The 15687-nt window shown below is 39.8% G+C and overlaps 1 protein-coding gene across 2 annotated transcripts in view; it reads left to right on the forward strand.

Annotated features, from left to right (window-relative positions):
• Window positions 1-15687, forward strand: part of LOC136677225 (potassium voltage-gated channel subfamily KQT member 1-like) — a 46765-nt gene that overhangs the window by 21249 nt on the left and 9829 nt on the right. For both annotated transcript variants that reach the window (XM_066654696.1, XM_066654697.1), the window contains one exon: window positions 284-413. In XM_066654696.1, coding sequence (XP_066510793.1) covers window positions 284-413 — 130 coding nt within the window. The remainder of the gene's footprint in view (window positions 1-283; window positions 414-15687) is intronic.

The following is a 15687-nucleotide window of genomic DNA, read 5'->3' on the forward strand; positions in this document are numbered from 1 at the left end:
ACTCATTTGTTTAGCTCACATGGTAAGATGTGAAATGCCTCATGGCTTTAACTCACTCACTCACGCATCACTCACTCATAGTGAGTCTCACAATGACACTTTGTGTCCATCTTGAAAAGTTGAACAATAGTTTGGTGGAGGTTTTGATGACAGTGACAATAAATACAAATCGCATGTCACCCCCAGCTGTCTCTTTTGTGTTTGAAGGTGTGTTTGTGCTTTACTATGAATATATGTGTGTTTTACTGTGAGCATGTGTGTGTGTTTGTGTATGTGTGTGTAGTGAAGAAAAGCCCAGGGCTTTTGGATGTCCAGTCCCCTCCCCCTCTGCAGAGGAACAGTAGCTTTGCAGATGATCTGGAGTTGGAGGTAGAGAGAGACAGTCTTCTCCTACCGGTCACTCATGTGTCACAGTGAGTAGATCACAAAAACAACTTCACTACTGACTTTTTCCACATTGACCATGTCCCAGAATGAACATTTCTGTTCAGCGTGTTTGACCACCACGTGTATTATACTGGAAATAGATAAAGTTGTATTCATAAATGAGTGGCACTGGCACAGTCAGTTTCATGTTATGTCTTCATTATTTAACATTACTATGTGCTTAAGATTTATACTTATAAGCCTTGTTTTATCATCAGCCGTGAGTACCTGATTATCTGCAAAAAAGCTGTTGTTACTAATAAGTAGTTATTTATATCAAATGTAATTTTTAGAATTTACATAGAGTTCATTCATTCATTGTCTGTAAGCGTTTATGTCACGGTGTGTCCGGAGCCTACCTGGAATCATTGGGCGCAAGGCAGGAACACACCCTAAAGTAGGAGCCAATCCTTCGCAGGGTGACACACACTCACAAATTCACTCGCACACTCACACCTACGGACACTTTTGAGTCACCAATCCACCTACTAATCCACCATGGGAAGAAACCGGAGCACCCGGAGGAAACCCACGCAGACACAGGGAGAACACACCACACTCCTCACAGACAGTCACCCGGAGGAAACCCACGCAGACACCGAGAGAACACACCAAACTCCTCACAGACAGTCACCCGGTGCGGGACTTGAACCCACAGTGTGACTGTGACACTACCTGCTGCCCAGTTTATAGCGTTTCAGAATTTAATTACTATTTTAATTTATTCCCTTTTGGTAATTACCCTATAATTTTTGTAGAAGTCTCTGATGAGTCAATTAAATACAATAGCAACTGAAGTGAGGTCATAATTGTCAGTTAAATGGAAGAGACTTATTAGGACAAAACAAAAAAACCTTTCAACATGATCAATGTCACAGATTTGATTAAATTTAAGCAATGGCCTGAAAAAGGTGCAGCATCTCCTTGTTATTCATTTAAATTTTTTCGTAGTTCTATATATTCATATCAGATCATACCATATTTATTTGTATAGTGCTTTTTACAACTGATGTTGTCACAAAGCAGCTTCACACAATTCCAGTTAAGATAAAGTTTTAACATGAAATGTTAAATTAAATGAAAAAATCCCAGTCCCAATTCACTGTGGAGTCAGACTTTTGGACCGTTATACAGTGTCTTTTCTTATGTGCCACTGTGTGATTAAAATAGCCTAGTGTTATCATCAACACATCGGAACCTGATTATCTGCAGTTAGTACCTCATTAAATCTGAGGCTATATGAGTGCATTCTGCTAATCGCATCAGTCATCTGATTCTTTACTCAAACAATTACTACTCTGGCACTTTCTCCCAGTTCTCTACACGTTGTACTTGACCAGGCCACCCTATAACTTCTTAAAAATCACTATTTGTAGCTTTTGGTAGCAAAGCTGTTGGAAATGGGGCAGATTTCCGGAGTCGGTTGCCCTGCGATTCCCATGGAGAGAGCTCTTGGGTGTGGATTGCCTGTAAGTGGCCTATTAGTTGTATCTCTTCGCCCCATTAGCCGTGTAGCATGTGGAAAAGGCCAGATTCTACACTCTGCTTGTTGTTTGTTTTCCACAAGCTGAGGCTGTGTATCATATACCTCCAACAGAGACAAGGGTAATGTCAATGCTGAGGGACCTGGTCAGTTTGCGTGGCTTGGTCAGTTTGTCACTCTTGTTGACTCCAGTAGACTGTCATTTTGGTCTGTTGTGGCTCATTTTGTTGTTTTCTAGGGCATTAAACAGTATCGACCACTAGAGGGCAGTGGAGATGTTTCCTTTGACTGAGTGTGTTGCTCTCAGTGACTGATGAAATGAAGCTTTTTCTTTTTTTAACCGGCCCTGGCATTGTTCCCTCTGCTCTAGGTTAAATGGCAAAGCAATGTTTCTATTATCTGCGGTTTAATGTGAAGGCATCTCATGACCCATGATTCACAATCAAAGGTTTTGCATTGCTTCATTCTTCTATTTCTGATGGTCATGTGACTAACCTTAAAAAAACATTGTCTAGCAGAGATACCACTGTCAGCATAGCAGTGTAGTTTTTTATGTCACTCTAAAACCTGCAGGTTATAAGAATTTGCATATAAGAGATATAATGACACAATATAATATATTGTATAGAAGTGTACTGGATTGCCCTGTGTGTAATTTTCCTGCCTGAAATATGATTAAAGGCTTGTGGTTACTATGATAGCAGGATTAGTGCATTATAACGTACAGGGTTTGTTTTAAAATGTGTATATTGTAATGATATAATCCCCAACAAACTGACATTGGAAATATATTAACGTAAAGGACAACATTTATACACTATATTTGAGACTGGAACGGTAGTTTTGAGCCTGAAGAAAAGCATTACAATTTTGCTTACACAGCCCTGGTGCTCTTTGTTTTGTCAATGTTATATTCATTTATTTATTTTGTTATTTTAATTTTAAATGGATTGTATAACATTTTTTCTCCCAGCTGGGGACTTGATTTGTTCCACCTCTCCTCTCCTCTCCTTTTTCAGCACACATATTACATCTCCTCCACAAAGGCTCTCTTGTCACTGCCTGCCTCTGTTTGATCTTTGAAGTTTAATGAGCTTTCACTCATCTCACACTGAGATGCAATGGTAACAGCTGGCTTTCTCTCCTTTTCTTTTTGGTCTTGCTCTCTCTCTTTTTTCTTTCCTAGCTTTCATTTATTTCTCTCTCTGTCTCTCTCTCTCTCTCTCTCTCTCTCTCTCTCTGTGTCTGTCTCTCTCTCTATCTCTCTGTCACCTCTCTCTCTTTCTCTCTCTCCCTCGCTAACTCTCTCTGACTCTCTGTCTCTCTGTCACCTCCCTCTCTCTCTCTCTCTCTCTCTCTCTCTCTCTCTCTCTCTCTCTGTGATTCAGTGTGTCTGATTCCTGTTGGTTTGTCTCTCTCTCTCTCTCTCTCTCTCTCTCTCTCTGTGGGTCTGATGCCTGTTGGTTTGTCTCCTCTCTGTGTCTGTCTCTCTCTCTCTCTCTCTCGGTGGGTCTGATGTGTGTTGGTCTCTCTCTCTCTCTCTCGCTCTCTCTCTCTCTCTCTGTGGGTCTGATCCCTGTTGGTTTGTCTCCTCTGTGTGTGTGTGTCTCTCTCTCTCTCTCTCTCTCTCTCTCTCTCTGTGATTCAGTGTGTCTGATGCCTGTTGGTTTCTCTCTCTCTCTCTCTCTCTCTCTCTCTCTCTCTCTCTCTCTCTCTGTGGGTCTGATGCCTGTTGGTTTGTCTCCTCTCTGTGTCTGTCTCTCTCTCTCTCTCTCTCTCTCTCTCGGTGGGTCTGATGTGTGTTGGTCTCTCTCTCTCTCTCTCTCTCTCTCTGTGGGTCTGATCCCTGTTGGTTTGTCTCCTCTCTGTCTCTCTCTCTCTCTCTCTCTCTCTCTCTCTCTCTCTCTCTCTCTCTCTCTCTCTCTCTCTCCTCCCTCCCTCCCTCTCGTTGGGTCTGATGTGTGTTGGTTTGTCTCCAACAGAGCAGATAAGTCAAAACTCAAAAAGTGAAAAGTCTTCATATCTCTTTGTAGCACAGTATTCCTTCCCTTTTCTTTCCCTACTCTCAGGGCGTGTTGCTCACAACCTTTCTCCTTCACTGACCTCTGACCTTGGCCTGTTAACTTAAGAGGAGGGAGAGGCCCGGAGCCCTCCCCATGTCTGCAGCTGAAGCAGCTCGGCTGCATTGGGGGTGGGGAGAGAGAACAATGCCTTAACTACGCCTCTGTGACTGTGTGCACACACTCTTATGTACACGCGCACACATACACACACACACACACACTTTCAGGTGATAGGAAACACTTTGATGAGTACACACTCTTTCCCAATGCACTAGACTCTAAAATAAGCTCAATAATATCTAGCATTGTGTTTATCTGACTCATGAGTTTAGTGTTATTTTATTTATAAAAATGTTGTTGATATTTATATTTAAAAGACAGTTTACAAACTTTATCAATCCTTCACACTTTCACATTTTGTTTAGAGCCCTTTAAGTAATATATATGTAAATAACCTTTGTTCAGATTGGGCCCTATTTAAAAGAAGTCTGGACTAAAACACTTCTTATGGTTTCAATTATTTTTAGTTTTTACTCAGGTTCACCTAAAATTACCTGAAATACTAAGGATTTTTCAGAATCAGAAAGGTTTATAGATTAAACGCAAGTGCACATTTTCTTAATGATTCAATCCAATTTTATGGATTTATGGATGGAAATACCATTTAAATTAGTTTAAAAATCACAGGGTGCGAAGAATGCCTTAAATTCTTTTAAATCAAACCTTTTTTTCTCACCCAATACAAGCTTTTCCTTGTGCCAATAAAAACTTAAACAATTGAAAAATACATAGAATATCACTGTAAATGATTTAGGAATAATATGCAAAAACAAATTAGGTAACATTTTACAATAAGGATACATTAATAAATAATGATACTTAAAATAGTAAAAAACCAAGTCATGTCACAATTTATCATTAAGTAATGAAAAGAAATAAGAACTAGCATAAAAATCATTATTTAATCATTAATTTTGACTTAAATTAATAAAGTAATGCTTATTACTGACTTAGTGCTTAATTAAAAGATACCATTAATAAATGTACCCTTATTGTAAAGTGGTAGTGTTTTATTTATTCTGTAAACTGCTGTGTATTGTTTGTGCACCCAAAAAATCATGCTTCTAGCCACAGGGAAAAGCAGCAGAGTCACAGCAGTGTCACAGCAGAAGCAGGTGTATGAGTGACCGAGACACAGAGTGAACAAGTCAGTGGGAGAGTGAGCAAGTGAGTGAATGAATGAGTGAGCATGTGTTCGTCTGCTTCTGCTCAGATTTGCTGCTCTTGCCTTGTGACAGTGGGGTGTGTGGTTTACCAAAGGCTCAAAAGATTGATTTATTCTCAGCAAACAGAGAAGGGCTTCTTGTGGCCGAGGCAGGGCCCGGTTGTCCACTCCAGTCCAGAGACAAAGAGCCATTGTCTGCAGCTCCACACACTCCGGACAATAGCCTGATTGACAAGCAGCTCCAGTTGAACTGAACTCCTGAGCTAAGTCTGCAGTGGCAGCTTTGTTAGAAACACTCTTATCGTAAGGATCAATCACCTTAGGGCCTGGCTTGTGCTGTTCAGAAATTGTAACTGAAATATTAGTTACATTTTTTTACGCATTTTATTAAAGGTCTACCTCAGTGTTTGGCTGCTTTTAAAGTTCTGTTTTATACATTTTTTTTGTTCATATTCATTGTAACATCTTGTCCTGATTCCCACATGTTTAATGTAAGTGTGGTGTTTTGTTGTTGTGCCCTTAAAATTGCTACATGTAAATGAGCTCTGTTTTGATTGGCTGGTGATGTTAACTAATTTGTGAGCAACAAAATTATTTAATGTTGAATGGGGGTTATTTGAAATCTTTTTTTATGACATCACAAAACCAGTGCATTCAAAACAGCGGTTTTCACAAGTTTGTTTTCAAATACACTCTCTATGAAACATAGGAAGGGAGCGGTTTGATTTAAACAGTTTTTTTAATCATTATTCTTGATTATTCTGTGTGTTTCTAATGAACCATGCTGTTGAATATTTAGTTAATTTAAATTGGAAATGACAGACCAATATGTTTATATTTATGTGCTGATAAAAGGTTGATAATGCACACAGAAAACAGAAATTGCACTGATATTAATGGATAATATTCATATAAAACAAATGCACCCGTGTGAATGAAGTGAATTTTTGTGAACCACATTTGTTGCTGATATGATTAATAAACATAAAACTGGAAAACATAAAAGAACTATATTTTCTTTTGAAGGACTCAAAAAAGAAGATGAAATTTGTAAGTGATTTCTGTTAGAACTGACTCCGTGTACTGTTTAGGTTGGTGTGTGTGTGTGTGTGTGTGTCTAACAGAGTGTGTAGGAGTGTGTGAGGCATGCTGAATAGGACAGGATCGTTGGCTCACTAATGCCTCTTCAGCGCGGCTTGCCAGCACAAGTCTCTTTATCTGGGCCGTCACGGCCACCCTTTCTTCCCTCTTTAACAGTAATTGCGTTTCGTTACAGTTTGTCAGAGCTAACAAGGGACATGGAGCGAGAGTCAGCTGAGTAGAGAAAAAGAGAGAGGTGGGGTGCAGAAAAGTACAGGAAAAGACACAGAGAAAGGGAATACCACACCTGACGAAAATAATGGAATCACTACACTTTGAGAATGCTCACTCAGAATATTTACTTTGTAGCAAATGAACAAATCACAGATACGACACAAAGCAGGTTTAGTTTAATAGCTGTATTTTCTGGACTCATTAAACATGCCTCAATTTAAACGAAACTATTTTAATTAATACATTCCTTGAGGCATTGACTAATGAAAAATAATATTCATTTTCAAGGTGATTTCTATTTTCTGCAGCAGGAGCATTTGACAGATCGTATTTGATGACTGTAGCCTTGTTATTGGCCCGTTTTTAAAATTACCATCATACATTTTCAGTGGGATTAAGATCTGACTCTTTGCTCTTTGTGTTGATATCCCTTTCCACTATTTGTTCTGTGTTGAGACATAGTATCGTCCTGAAAAACGGCCTCACACTCACCAAACCTATTTTCTATCAAGGGAAAGAGAATCTTTCATTTTCATCCAGTCATCCACTCTTCGCGACTGCTTGTCTTAAGCACACCTCACCCTTTCTTACCTTTTGCCATGAAGTAACTAATCTGGGAGAACATAATTCTAATTAGTAGAAACAACACGTCAAAATAAAAAATATATATATATAAACAGGACAGGGTGTAAATCAGGAAAAAAAAAACATATAATAATAATATTTAAAAAAAAAATAGATTAAGCAATAGAATACATTTTAAAACCTATGTGTCCATTTTCAGGCTTCTAACATCAGCCGAGTGTCTTTATTTCAATCTCCAGAGTAGAATAAATGCATATAAATGCAAATCACATGAGAATTGAAGGGAAATGTAATCATTTAACAAAAGAAAAAGGGGTCCACATTGCCCAGAATTCATCAGAAGTTTTAGTGTGGGTTTATTTTTGCGTTTTAAACAGCTTTGATCCAGAGCAGCCTGGTTTGAATGAGTCTGGTTGCATTTCATACAATTAGACTTCTGATCTTGTATTTTTTTAATAATCTTGTATCTTTTTTGCTCTGAATTCAAGACCTTGCCAAGCGCAAATAGAAGAGGTCATCAGATGTTTCAGTTTCTCCTCCCATAAGGCTGTAATGACATGTAATAAGGTGGTTTGTAAAGAGCTTATTTGTGTATAATAGATAATTATTATCAACAATAGGCGGTAAAGCCAGGTTGGAAGGTACAGGAGCAGAAAAACAAACTAGCTTATAGTGATTCCTGAACTTGAGTTCTGCTTTGACACGTGTATTTTTGAAGGAGGAGAAGGGTCCTGTAATGGAGGACAGAGCAAGGGGTATTTTAAAGTGATACTTGTAGACATTGAAGAAGTGAAAATTTAGGGAGAGTGTTAATTTTACTGCAATGAAAGATGATAGCAGAGAGCAATGTTCCAAATCATCAACAGTGAAATCAGGAGCAAATTTGGTCTGAAAGACATTTCCAGAGCTTTTTGTGATATGCACGCCAAGATCAACAAAGGTGATTTTAAATGGTAAGATGTCATCACTGTCCAAAGGAAGACATGCATCACCAAAATCGTTACTTTATAGGTGAAGGAAAAAATGTTTTAACTTTCACTGGAAATCAAAGTAAAAAAGATTTTATTCCAGGTAATTTTGGAGCATTTCTATTGGTCGATTTGTCAGGATATTTTCACACAATGTGAAGGACAACTGCTGTGTTCAAGTGATGTAGTAAACTAAACATATTTTTTTTTTTTTTGACAGTGACAATATATAAAGTTTTATGGGTTTATGTAATTTGTCATAAACTTCTTGATTAGGCATCGCAAAGTATTATAAACAACATCATACATTTTATTTTTCATCATCACACAAAGTGTGATCACATTGGGCATGTCGGTGTTAAATCCTTTTTTTACTATTTCAAACATCACTGTTTTACCATACAGACAGGTACTGCCTCTTATTTACAGTAGTTTCTGGTGACCTTTCTCTGCAACTTGATAATATTTATTCATTCATTCATTCATTATCTGTAAGCGCTTATCCAGTTCAGGGTCGTGGTGGGTCCAGAGCCTACCTGCAATTATTGGGCGCAAGGTGGCAATACACCCTGGAGGGGGCGCCAGTCCTTCACAGGGCAACACACACACACACACATTCACTCACACCTACGAACACTTTTGAGTCGCTAATCCACCTACCAACGTGTGTTTTTGGACGGTGGGAGGACACCGGAGCACCCGGAGGAAACCCACGCAGACACGGGGAGAACACACCAACTCCTCACAGACAGTCACCCAGAGCGGGAATCAAACCCACAACCTCCAGGCCCTTGGAGCTGTGTTACTGCGACACTACCTGCTGCACCACCCTGCCGCCCAACTTGATAATAAAATGTTGATATTAGTTTCTATAGAAAATAACTTGGATAATCATAATGGGAAACATTAATGTTGTACAACATATAGGAATCTGTTTTGGCAGCTTGTAAACTGCACTACATAGTGTGCCATACTTAAATAAGCACACAATGTTTATATTGCCAACAGTTCTATACAAGGCACAAGAGGTGAACATATCAACCCAACGACATATGCCTGTAGATATCCTCTGAACATAATATTAGTATACACCAGCAAGAAAACCACAAAGCTTAACCTCAGTGACTACCCTGGGCAGAGACGTGTAAATAGGGGGATGTGTATGGACTTGCTGAGTGGCACTTGTTTGTCTGCTCCTCAGCGTCGGGAGGCAGCAGATTTGAACCATAAACCATTCAGTCATGGGGCAAAGACAGAAAGGCTTGCGTGGTCCCAGCAGCACTCTGACTCAACCTTAATAAGGATATTTAATACTCCGCATGCTAGACTGGTTCTTTGATGGTGAGGATGAAAGAGGTTTGCCTGACTGAAGCCACAGGGACCCCTTTTTCACTGTGTGGGTGTGGTGTGGGTGTATGTGTGTGTTTTTTCAAGGCAAAAATGTCCTAACCTTTGGAAAGGAAACTGGAGAAAAGCAGTAAATTACAATGCCAGGATCAGCAATATGGTCTTGACCTGTGCTCTTGAAACATGTTTCCTGTTGATTATTGAGGCCTGAGTCACATGTCACAGTTAAGAATTCAGTGATAAATAAAAGAGGAGATCATAATAAACAGAACTAAGCAAAAAATAATGTTGCCTATTGTTCTGATCCACTAAGCTTGGGGAAGCTTAAATATGGGGAAGTCTATGAGAATGTTTAAAATATAACCTGCTTGTATTGATGTTATATATTTTAATTAGGTTATTACACGTGACCCCGTGTTCTGACGTGGTATAAAATCAACTGAGTGTGTTTGTGTGAGTGAGTGCGACTTCCCCAGTCCTGTGCCACTGACCCAGCTTGACAGTCTGACTGACGATCCTCCAGTTTCCTGCTCCTGGTCAATGATTATCAGTGACTGGAGCCTCACATGCGCTTATCACCGCTGACCACTTATAAAAACGTCATTGAGGCATTTGAGCTGAAAGTGGAGGAGAGGGCCGGTGTTTGGATTTGCGAGCTTTTATTGCGCAGAAGTCTCCCTACAGACTGAGGCTAATCAGTGTGTTGTTCCCCTCCTTCTGCAGGGGGCTATTCTTAGAGCCACAGTCGGGGCCCCTCCAGCCTTTTAGTGCCCAGCCCTGTGCTCTCAGAGCCCATAGCGCAACACAGCCACACAAAAGAACTTCAACTTTTGACTCTGTAGAGACGAGGACAAGAGTGCACTCTGACTCGGCTGGGTGTGGGGTGGGGCTGTGTGTGTGTGTGTGTGTGTGTGTGAGAGAGAGAGAGAGGGTTGCTATAGTAACAGACTCAGATTCAGGAGAGGCTTTATTAGTCATCTTTCACCGGTTTAGTCATGGGGATTTTTGTCTGCGTTCAGTCTGTATTTTGAGTTTCGAAACGATGACATAAGAAAAAAACACTAGGACAAGGCTACACACTGCAGACCATGTTTGAGTGTATGTGACTAAAGTGAAAAGTATCTGCTCATGGGATTAAATATATATAAAACTTGTGTGTTTGCATGTGAGTATTTGTGTGTGTGTGTGTGTGTGTGTGTGTGTGAATAAATGAGTGAGTGTTGTTTGTTTCAGTTGCCCTGCACTTGCACTGGCTTAAGGTTTCTCTCTCTTGATGATAAGATTAGAGAGAAACTGCAGAAGCTGATTGTTTTTCTTCCTGTTTGTCTAGTCCTGATTACATTGAGATTAGCTGTGCCCCGCTGGGGAGAGGTCAGTAAAACGATGCTTGAAGAAATACTTGCTCATGAAACTTAACCATTTCGGTGCTCACTAAAGAGCCAATAATGTTAGCAATTTTAGCCTTATTGTGTACACGGTTCTCTCCGTTTGTCATTAAAGGGCATGTCTACAATTGTGGGAAAATGCAGTTCTCTCTGTTCGTTTACATTCAGAAGGTCAGCGTCTTTTAAGGTGGAACAGTGTGTCTGAGGGGGAAAAAAATCACTGTTGTTTGTATGTGGCTGCAGTTTGGCTTGTATGTACATTTTTATTCACTGTTCAAATAACCACTGAAACTCATTCATAACTTTTGTTGTTTCATTTTGTAGCACTTTTGGTTTTGCGGTTAGCTTTCTGCGGCTAGCTGTCTGCAGTTAGCTGTCTGAAACATTTCCACACTAAGTGATCTGAAACAGCAAAAATAAGTCAATATTACCCACCTGTGGAACAGGAATAGGGCCTCATCTCGGTTCATTCTTTTCAATGTTTAGACTTCTCTCTGTCGTCTAAAACAATTCAGATGCCTCAGCCATGAACAGAGAGAGAGAGAGTTTAGCATGTCGGATTAATCCAGTTTGTTTATGTACACACTTACTGACACTGGAGCTTCGAAAACACAGTTTTGACCAGTTTCGAGCATGCAAACAGGCTTGAGATCAGCACATGATGGAAAGGAAACAACATCTGAATTTTATAAAAAGTGTTGTTTTTTTTACAGTAAATGTCAGCTGTAAAAAATGTAATCCAGAACTGTAAAAAAATCCTACTGCTGTTCCTACATTAACACAAGGCCAAAACAAAGCTTCATAATATGGTTCCCATTTTGAAGACACAAGGCTTTATTGAATATCCTGTTTTACCATCCTATAAAACAACATTCTGGAGATACAAGGTTTTGTTCCAACAGTGACAAGTATTCTTAAAGGCGAGAGAGAACTGCGTTTCACCAAAAACGTTGATGTTCCCTTTATCAATTCTAACTCTGTTAATGCTGATGGTTTTGGCCTCTGCTCACTTTGCAACAATTTCAATGTTCTTAAAAAAAAAAAACCTAAATACCCCTCTAGTTAAAACAATTCATAGAATATATATTTGTTTCCAGACCATACCATTCAGGAACAATTTAGCGGACAGTGCCATGAGTGCAAGCATTACAGTTAACCCCATTGGTGGGATTAATTGCAACAGATGGAGGGGCTTGGTGCCACAGTTACTTGAAAGTGTTGTAAATTGATGCAAAGCACAATTCAATACTCTTCTTTACAGTTTGAGCCAGTTGAGCTGATCCTGCAGTGCTGGCCTCAGGCAACCTAAAAACACATTCAAACCTGTAGACGAGAAATTAGAAGAGCATGTAGGATAATATTTGAAATAATTGATGAACGTAGGCATTGAATCTTCAAAAACACTGGGTGTTTAATTTATCGCTGATTAATGAACATTTAAATGTTCATACATAGTTTGCCTTCTCAAAATATTTCAAAATGAAATCTCTTCATGATTTTAGAAAGCAAAGATGTCTCTAAATGTCCATATCGTTCTGAAGTTATCATTTTGGTCTGTGTTAGCCAGGCAGAAAATCCTCCTCTGTCCTCTCACATTGTTTACTTCTCCATTTCCCTGTTAATGACTCCACTCTGAAGTTTTAGGACTGTTTACCACACTGCTTAACTCTATAGCGTCACTATCAGTTTAGCTCCAATCAAAGCCTAGAGATGCACCCAACAAAGCCTTTGTGCTCTGTGCTTAAGAGGAGTTGCCTGCAGCTAGTGCTCCAGGATCAGCCATCATTTATTTTCCCCCCCGTTGATGACCATTCACCACGGCCAGCCCATCCTGAGCTGAGGTCAGTAATTAAAGAGCAGGGCCTTGTTTGTTGAACACGCCCTGTGAGACAGAGCTCAGTTCATTTAAAGCGAGCGTGGGCAGGATTTTTGGAGCACCGTGTTGATGTCAGTTATGGCGTGGCTGTTTCCTGTCCCACGCTGCAAGACTTTGATCTTTATTTGGTGTTCTTGTCACTGTCATTGACACAAGCACAACATCCGTTTGGGTCTACATGCACATACACGCACATTATGACCTTCGTACTGTTCTGGTCATCGGTAAAATACAGACGGATGGTTTTGGTTTGATGTATTGCGTTTTGTCAACCACTAAACTTGATGTTGCCCTGACTTTTAGTCTTGTGTTCGTATCCCCTGATGTACACAGATGCGTAATACCGTACAAATAATCTACATCATTTGAGGTGAGGTGAATATTTGTCATCTTTCATTATAGAAATGTGTAAAATAAACAACATAAAATCAAATAAAAAACATAAATCCTGGAGGTGAAAAGATTAGGCATAATCCTGGACAACACAAGATTTTGAAAATGGTTTTCCAATGAAAGGAAAGTAGTCCAAACCTTGTCCATCCCTGTACCGAACACTGACTACCTGTACATTTTCTTAATCACATGCTTCTTAAGCTCTTTCAAAGCGCAACAATAAAAGGACAACAAAGCAGTCATTATGTTTCTCTGTGGTGCAGCATGAGCTACACTAGGTTGTAATATATCTACTCATATTGTAGTTTAGCTTTTAGTTGGTATGTGTAGCATCTGTGTGGGCATGGGGATGACTTAAACTGAAAGTATTTAAGCACGGGTAAAACTGGTGAAAACCCTCACTCTGTTATGGATTGACTGATGCTAAGATGCCCATGCTTTTGTTGTGTACTGTGGTCTACAGCAGTACATTGGAAATCAGAATATCTCAGTTTCTACTTGATTCTATCTTCTTTTTCAGACAAACTCCCCTTTTTATTGTGGATGTTCTACTTTATTCACATCTGGCTGCTATCAACCAGTGTGAAATTGGATTGGGAATGGACAAGAGATTCGCCTTCCTCTGTTGGTCTCCTCCTTTCTGTTGTTCTCTCTCTCTTTCACTTTCTATCTGTCTCTATGTATGTGTCTCTTGCTTGCCCCACTGGTCCCAAGGGAACCCTTTCTCCCCTTTGCCGAGGTTTTTGCCAGTGTTTGCCATTAGCCAGGCTTTGTGCCAGCACCAGAGGCAGATGGTGACCCTGTTGAGGTCATGAGACCAGCGTTGCTATGCTGGTAACCAGGGCTGAGGAGAGGAAGTGGCGCTGCCTCGTGGACAGATGGGTTGGTTCCCATGTTCCAGCCCTCTCTCTCTCTCTCTCTCTCTTTCGCTCACTCACGCTCTCTCTCTCTCTCTCTCTCACACACACACACACACACACACACACACATATATACACTGTCCACAATCTACTGGTTCACTGGAATGATTGTTAGTTATGGTCTAATTCCAGAACACTGTGTTCTTAGTTATCTCTCCTAGGCACAGTGCCTGGATTATAGAGCCACTCCTTAAAGGACTTGAGTCTTCACATGACAGTGTTTCCCAGTCTTGGTCCTGCACTGGAGTACCCTTCTAATCTATTCTACTGCATTCACACTTTCATAGCAAACATTATGAAGTTGAACAAGCTAGCAAAAAAACCCTTTCATGTGAGCTTCCATTTTAAAATGTAAATTTTAAAAAAAGGATTGGAAATGGCAGTGATAAATATGGTAATTTTAGCTTAGAGTTACTTTTACAAGATGAAACATTGTTTGGCCTCAAAAAATGTACTGAAAAATATGTCCAACCTCATTAAAGTTGCTATGAAAGAACAAATTAGCATCCAGAGCAAGGATAGGTCAGTTTTACTGGATAGATTTACTCCAGGAAAAAAAAAGTCTGGGAGAAACACTGTAAGAACCTTGTCCCACGGTTTGTATTTTTCTGCTGTGGTGCAGCATTTTATGGCTCACACTGAAGTCTAAATAGCCAAATGATAGTTCCTTTAGTCATGTAATGAATGTCTTACCTTTCACTGGAATGTAAGACATGGGTCAAGGATGACGTTTTGAATATGTGTTCGCGCTTTTATGACAGTATGTTATCCATCTTTATCATCCAGGGGTTTTTCCTGTTCTCAGCTGCTTTGGTGAATCATAATAAGATTGATATTAAAAAAGCCCATTATCTTTGGTTTTGCATAGTAATTTTTATATCTAGTTAGTTTTTATGCGCTAATTTTAATTTACAGAGTCGTTTTCTTTAATAGCATGAATCATGGGAGCTATAAGTAAGGAATATTAGCACTTAATGCTGGAAATGTTTCTGAAGGGATGCTGGTTGAATTCCTAAATGGCTCACTAGGGAGCCGTATATTGGCAGTTGCCTGGAGCCATGCATATATGTATCATCCTCCATTTCCTTGCCAAGGAAGGTCTAGACTCCCTCAGGCAGCCATGTCCATGAACTCAACCAGGCCTGGTAGCCTGCAGGCTGTCTAATGCTAATGCCTTTCTTTGAGGGGCTCTTGTGACTGGAGTTTGTGTGACACACACCAGATGGTAGCATTATTATGGGAATACAGCACAGATACATACTACATGAAGACTAAGTCACATGGATTGACACATACATACATACATTCCACACAATAAAGAAACAAAATGCTAATTTCCAATTACACTAAGTGATTCTTTTGTGTATAATAAGAAGGAAATGTCCCCTCAGACACACACTTTTGTTTATTAGTGGTGTCTGAATGTGGGGGTCTTACATATGTCCCATATGTTTTATATACTGAAGGCATTGTTTTGTTTCTGAAACAAGTTGAAGTTGAACTGGGATTTGTGACAAGGTGCATTATCATGCTGGATGTAGCCATTAAAAGACCAGTAAATAAAGGGATGCACATGGTCAACAATAATAGTTCAATGGGCAGAGGCATTCAAGTGGTGCTTGGGCGGTTTCAGGAGGTTCGATTTGTGCCAAGAAAAAAATTTCCCACACGATAACACCACCACCTGCTTGTCAACACAAGG

Source organism: Hoplias malabaricus, chromosome X2 (assembly GCF_029633855.1).
Source record: "Hoplias malabaricus isolate fHopMal1 chromosome X2, fHopMal1.hap1, whole genome shotgun sequence".
Lineage (NCBI taxonomy): Eukaryota > Metazoa > Chordata > Actinopteri > Characiformes > Erythrinidae > Hoplias > Hoplias malabaricus.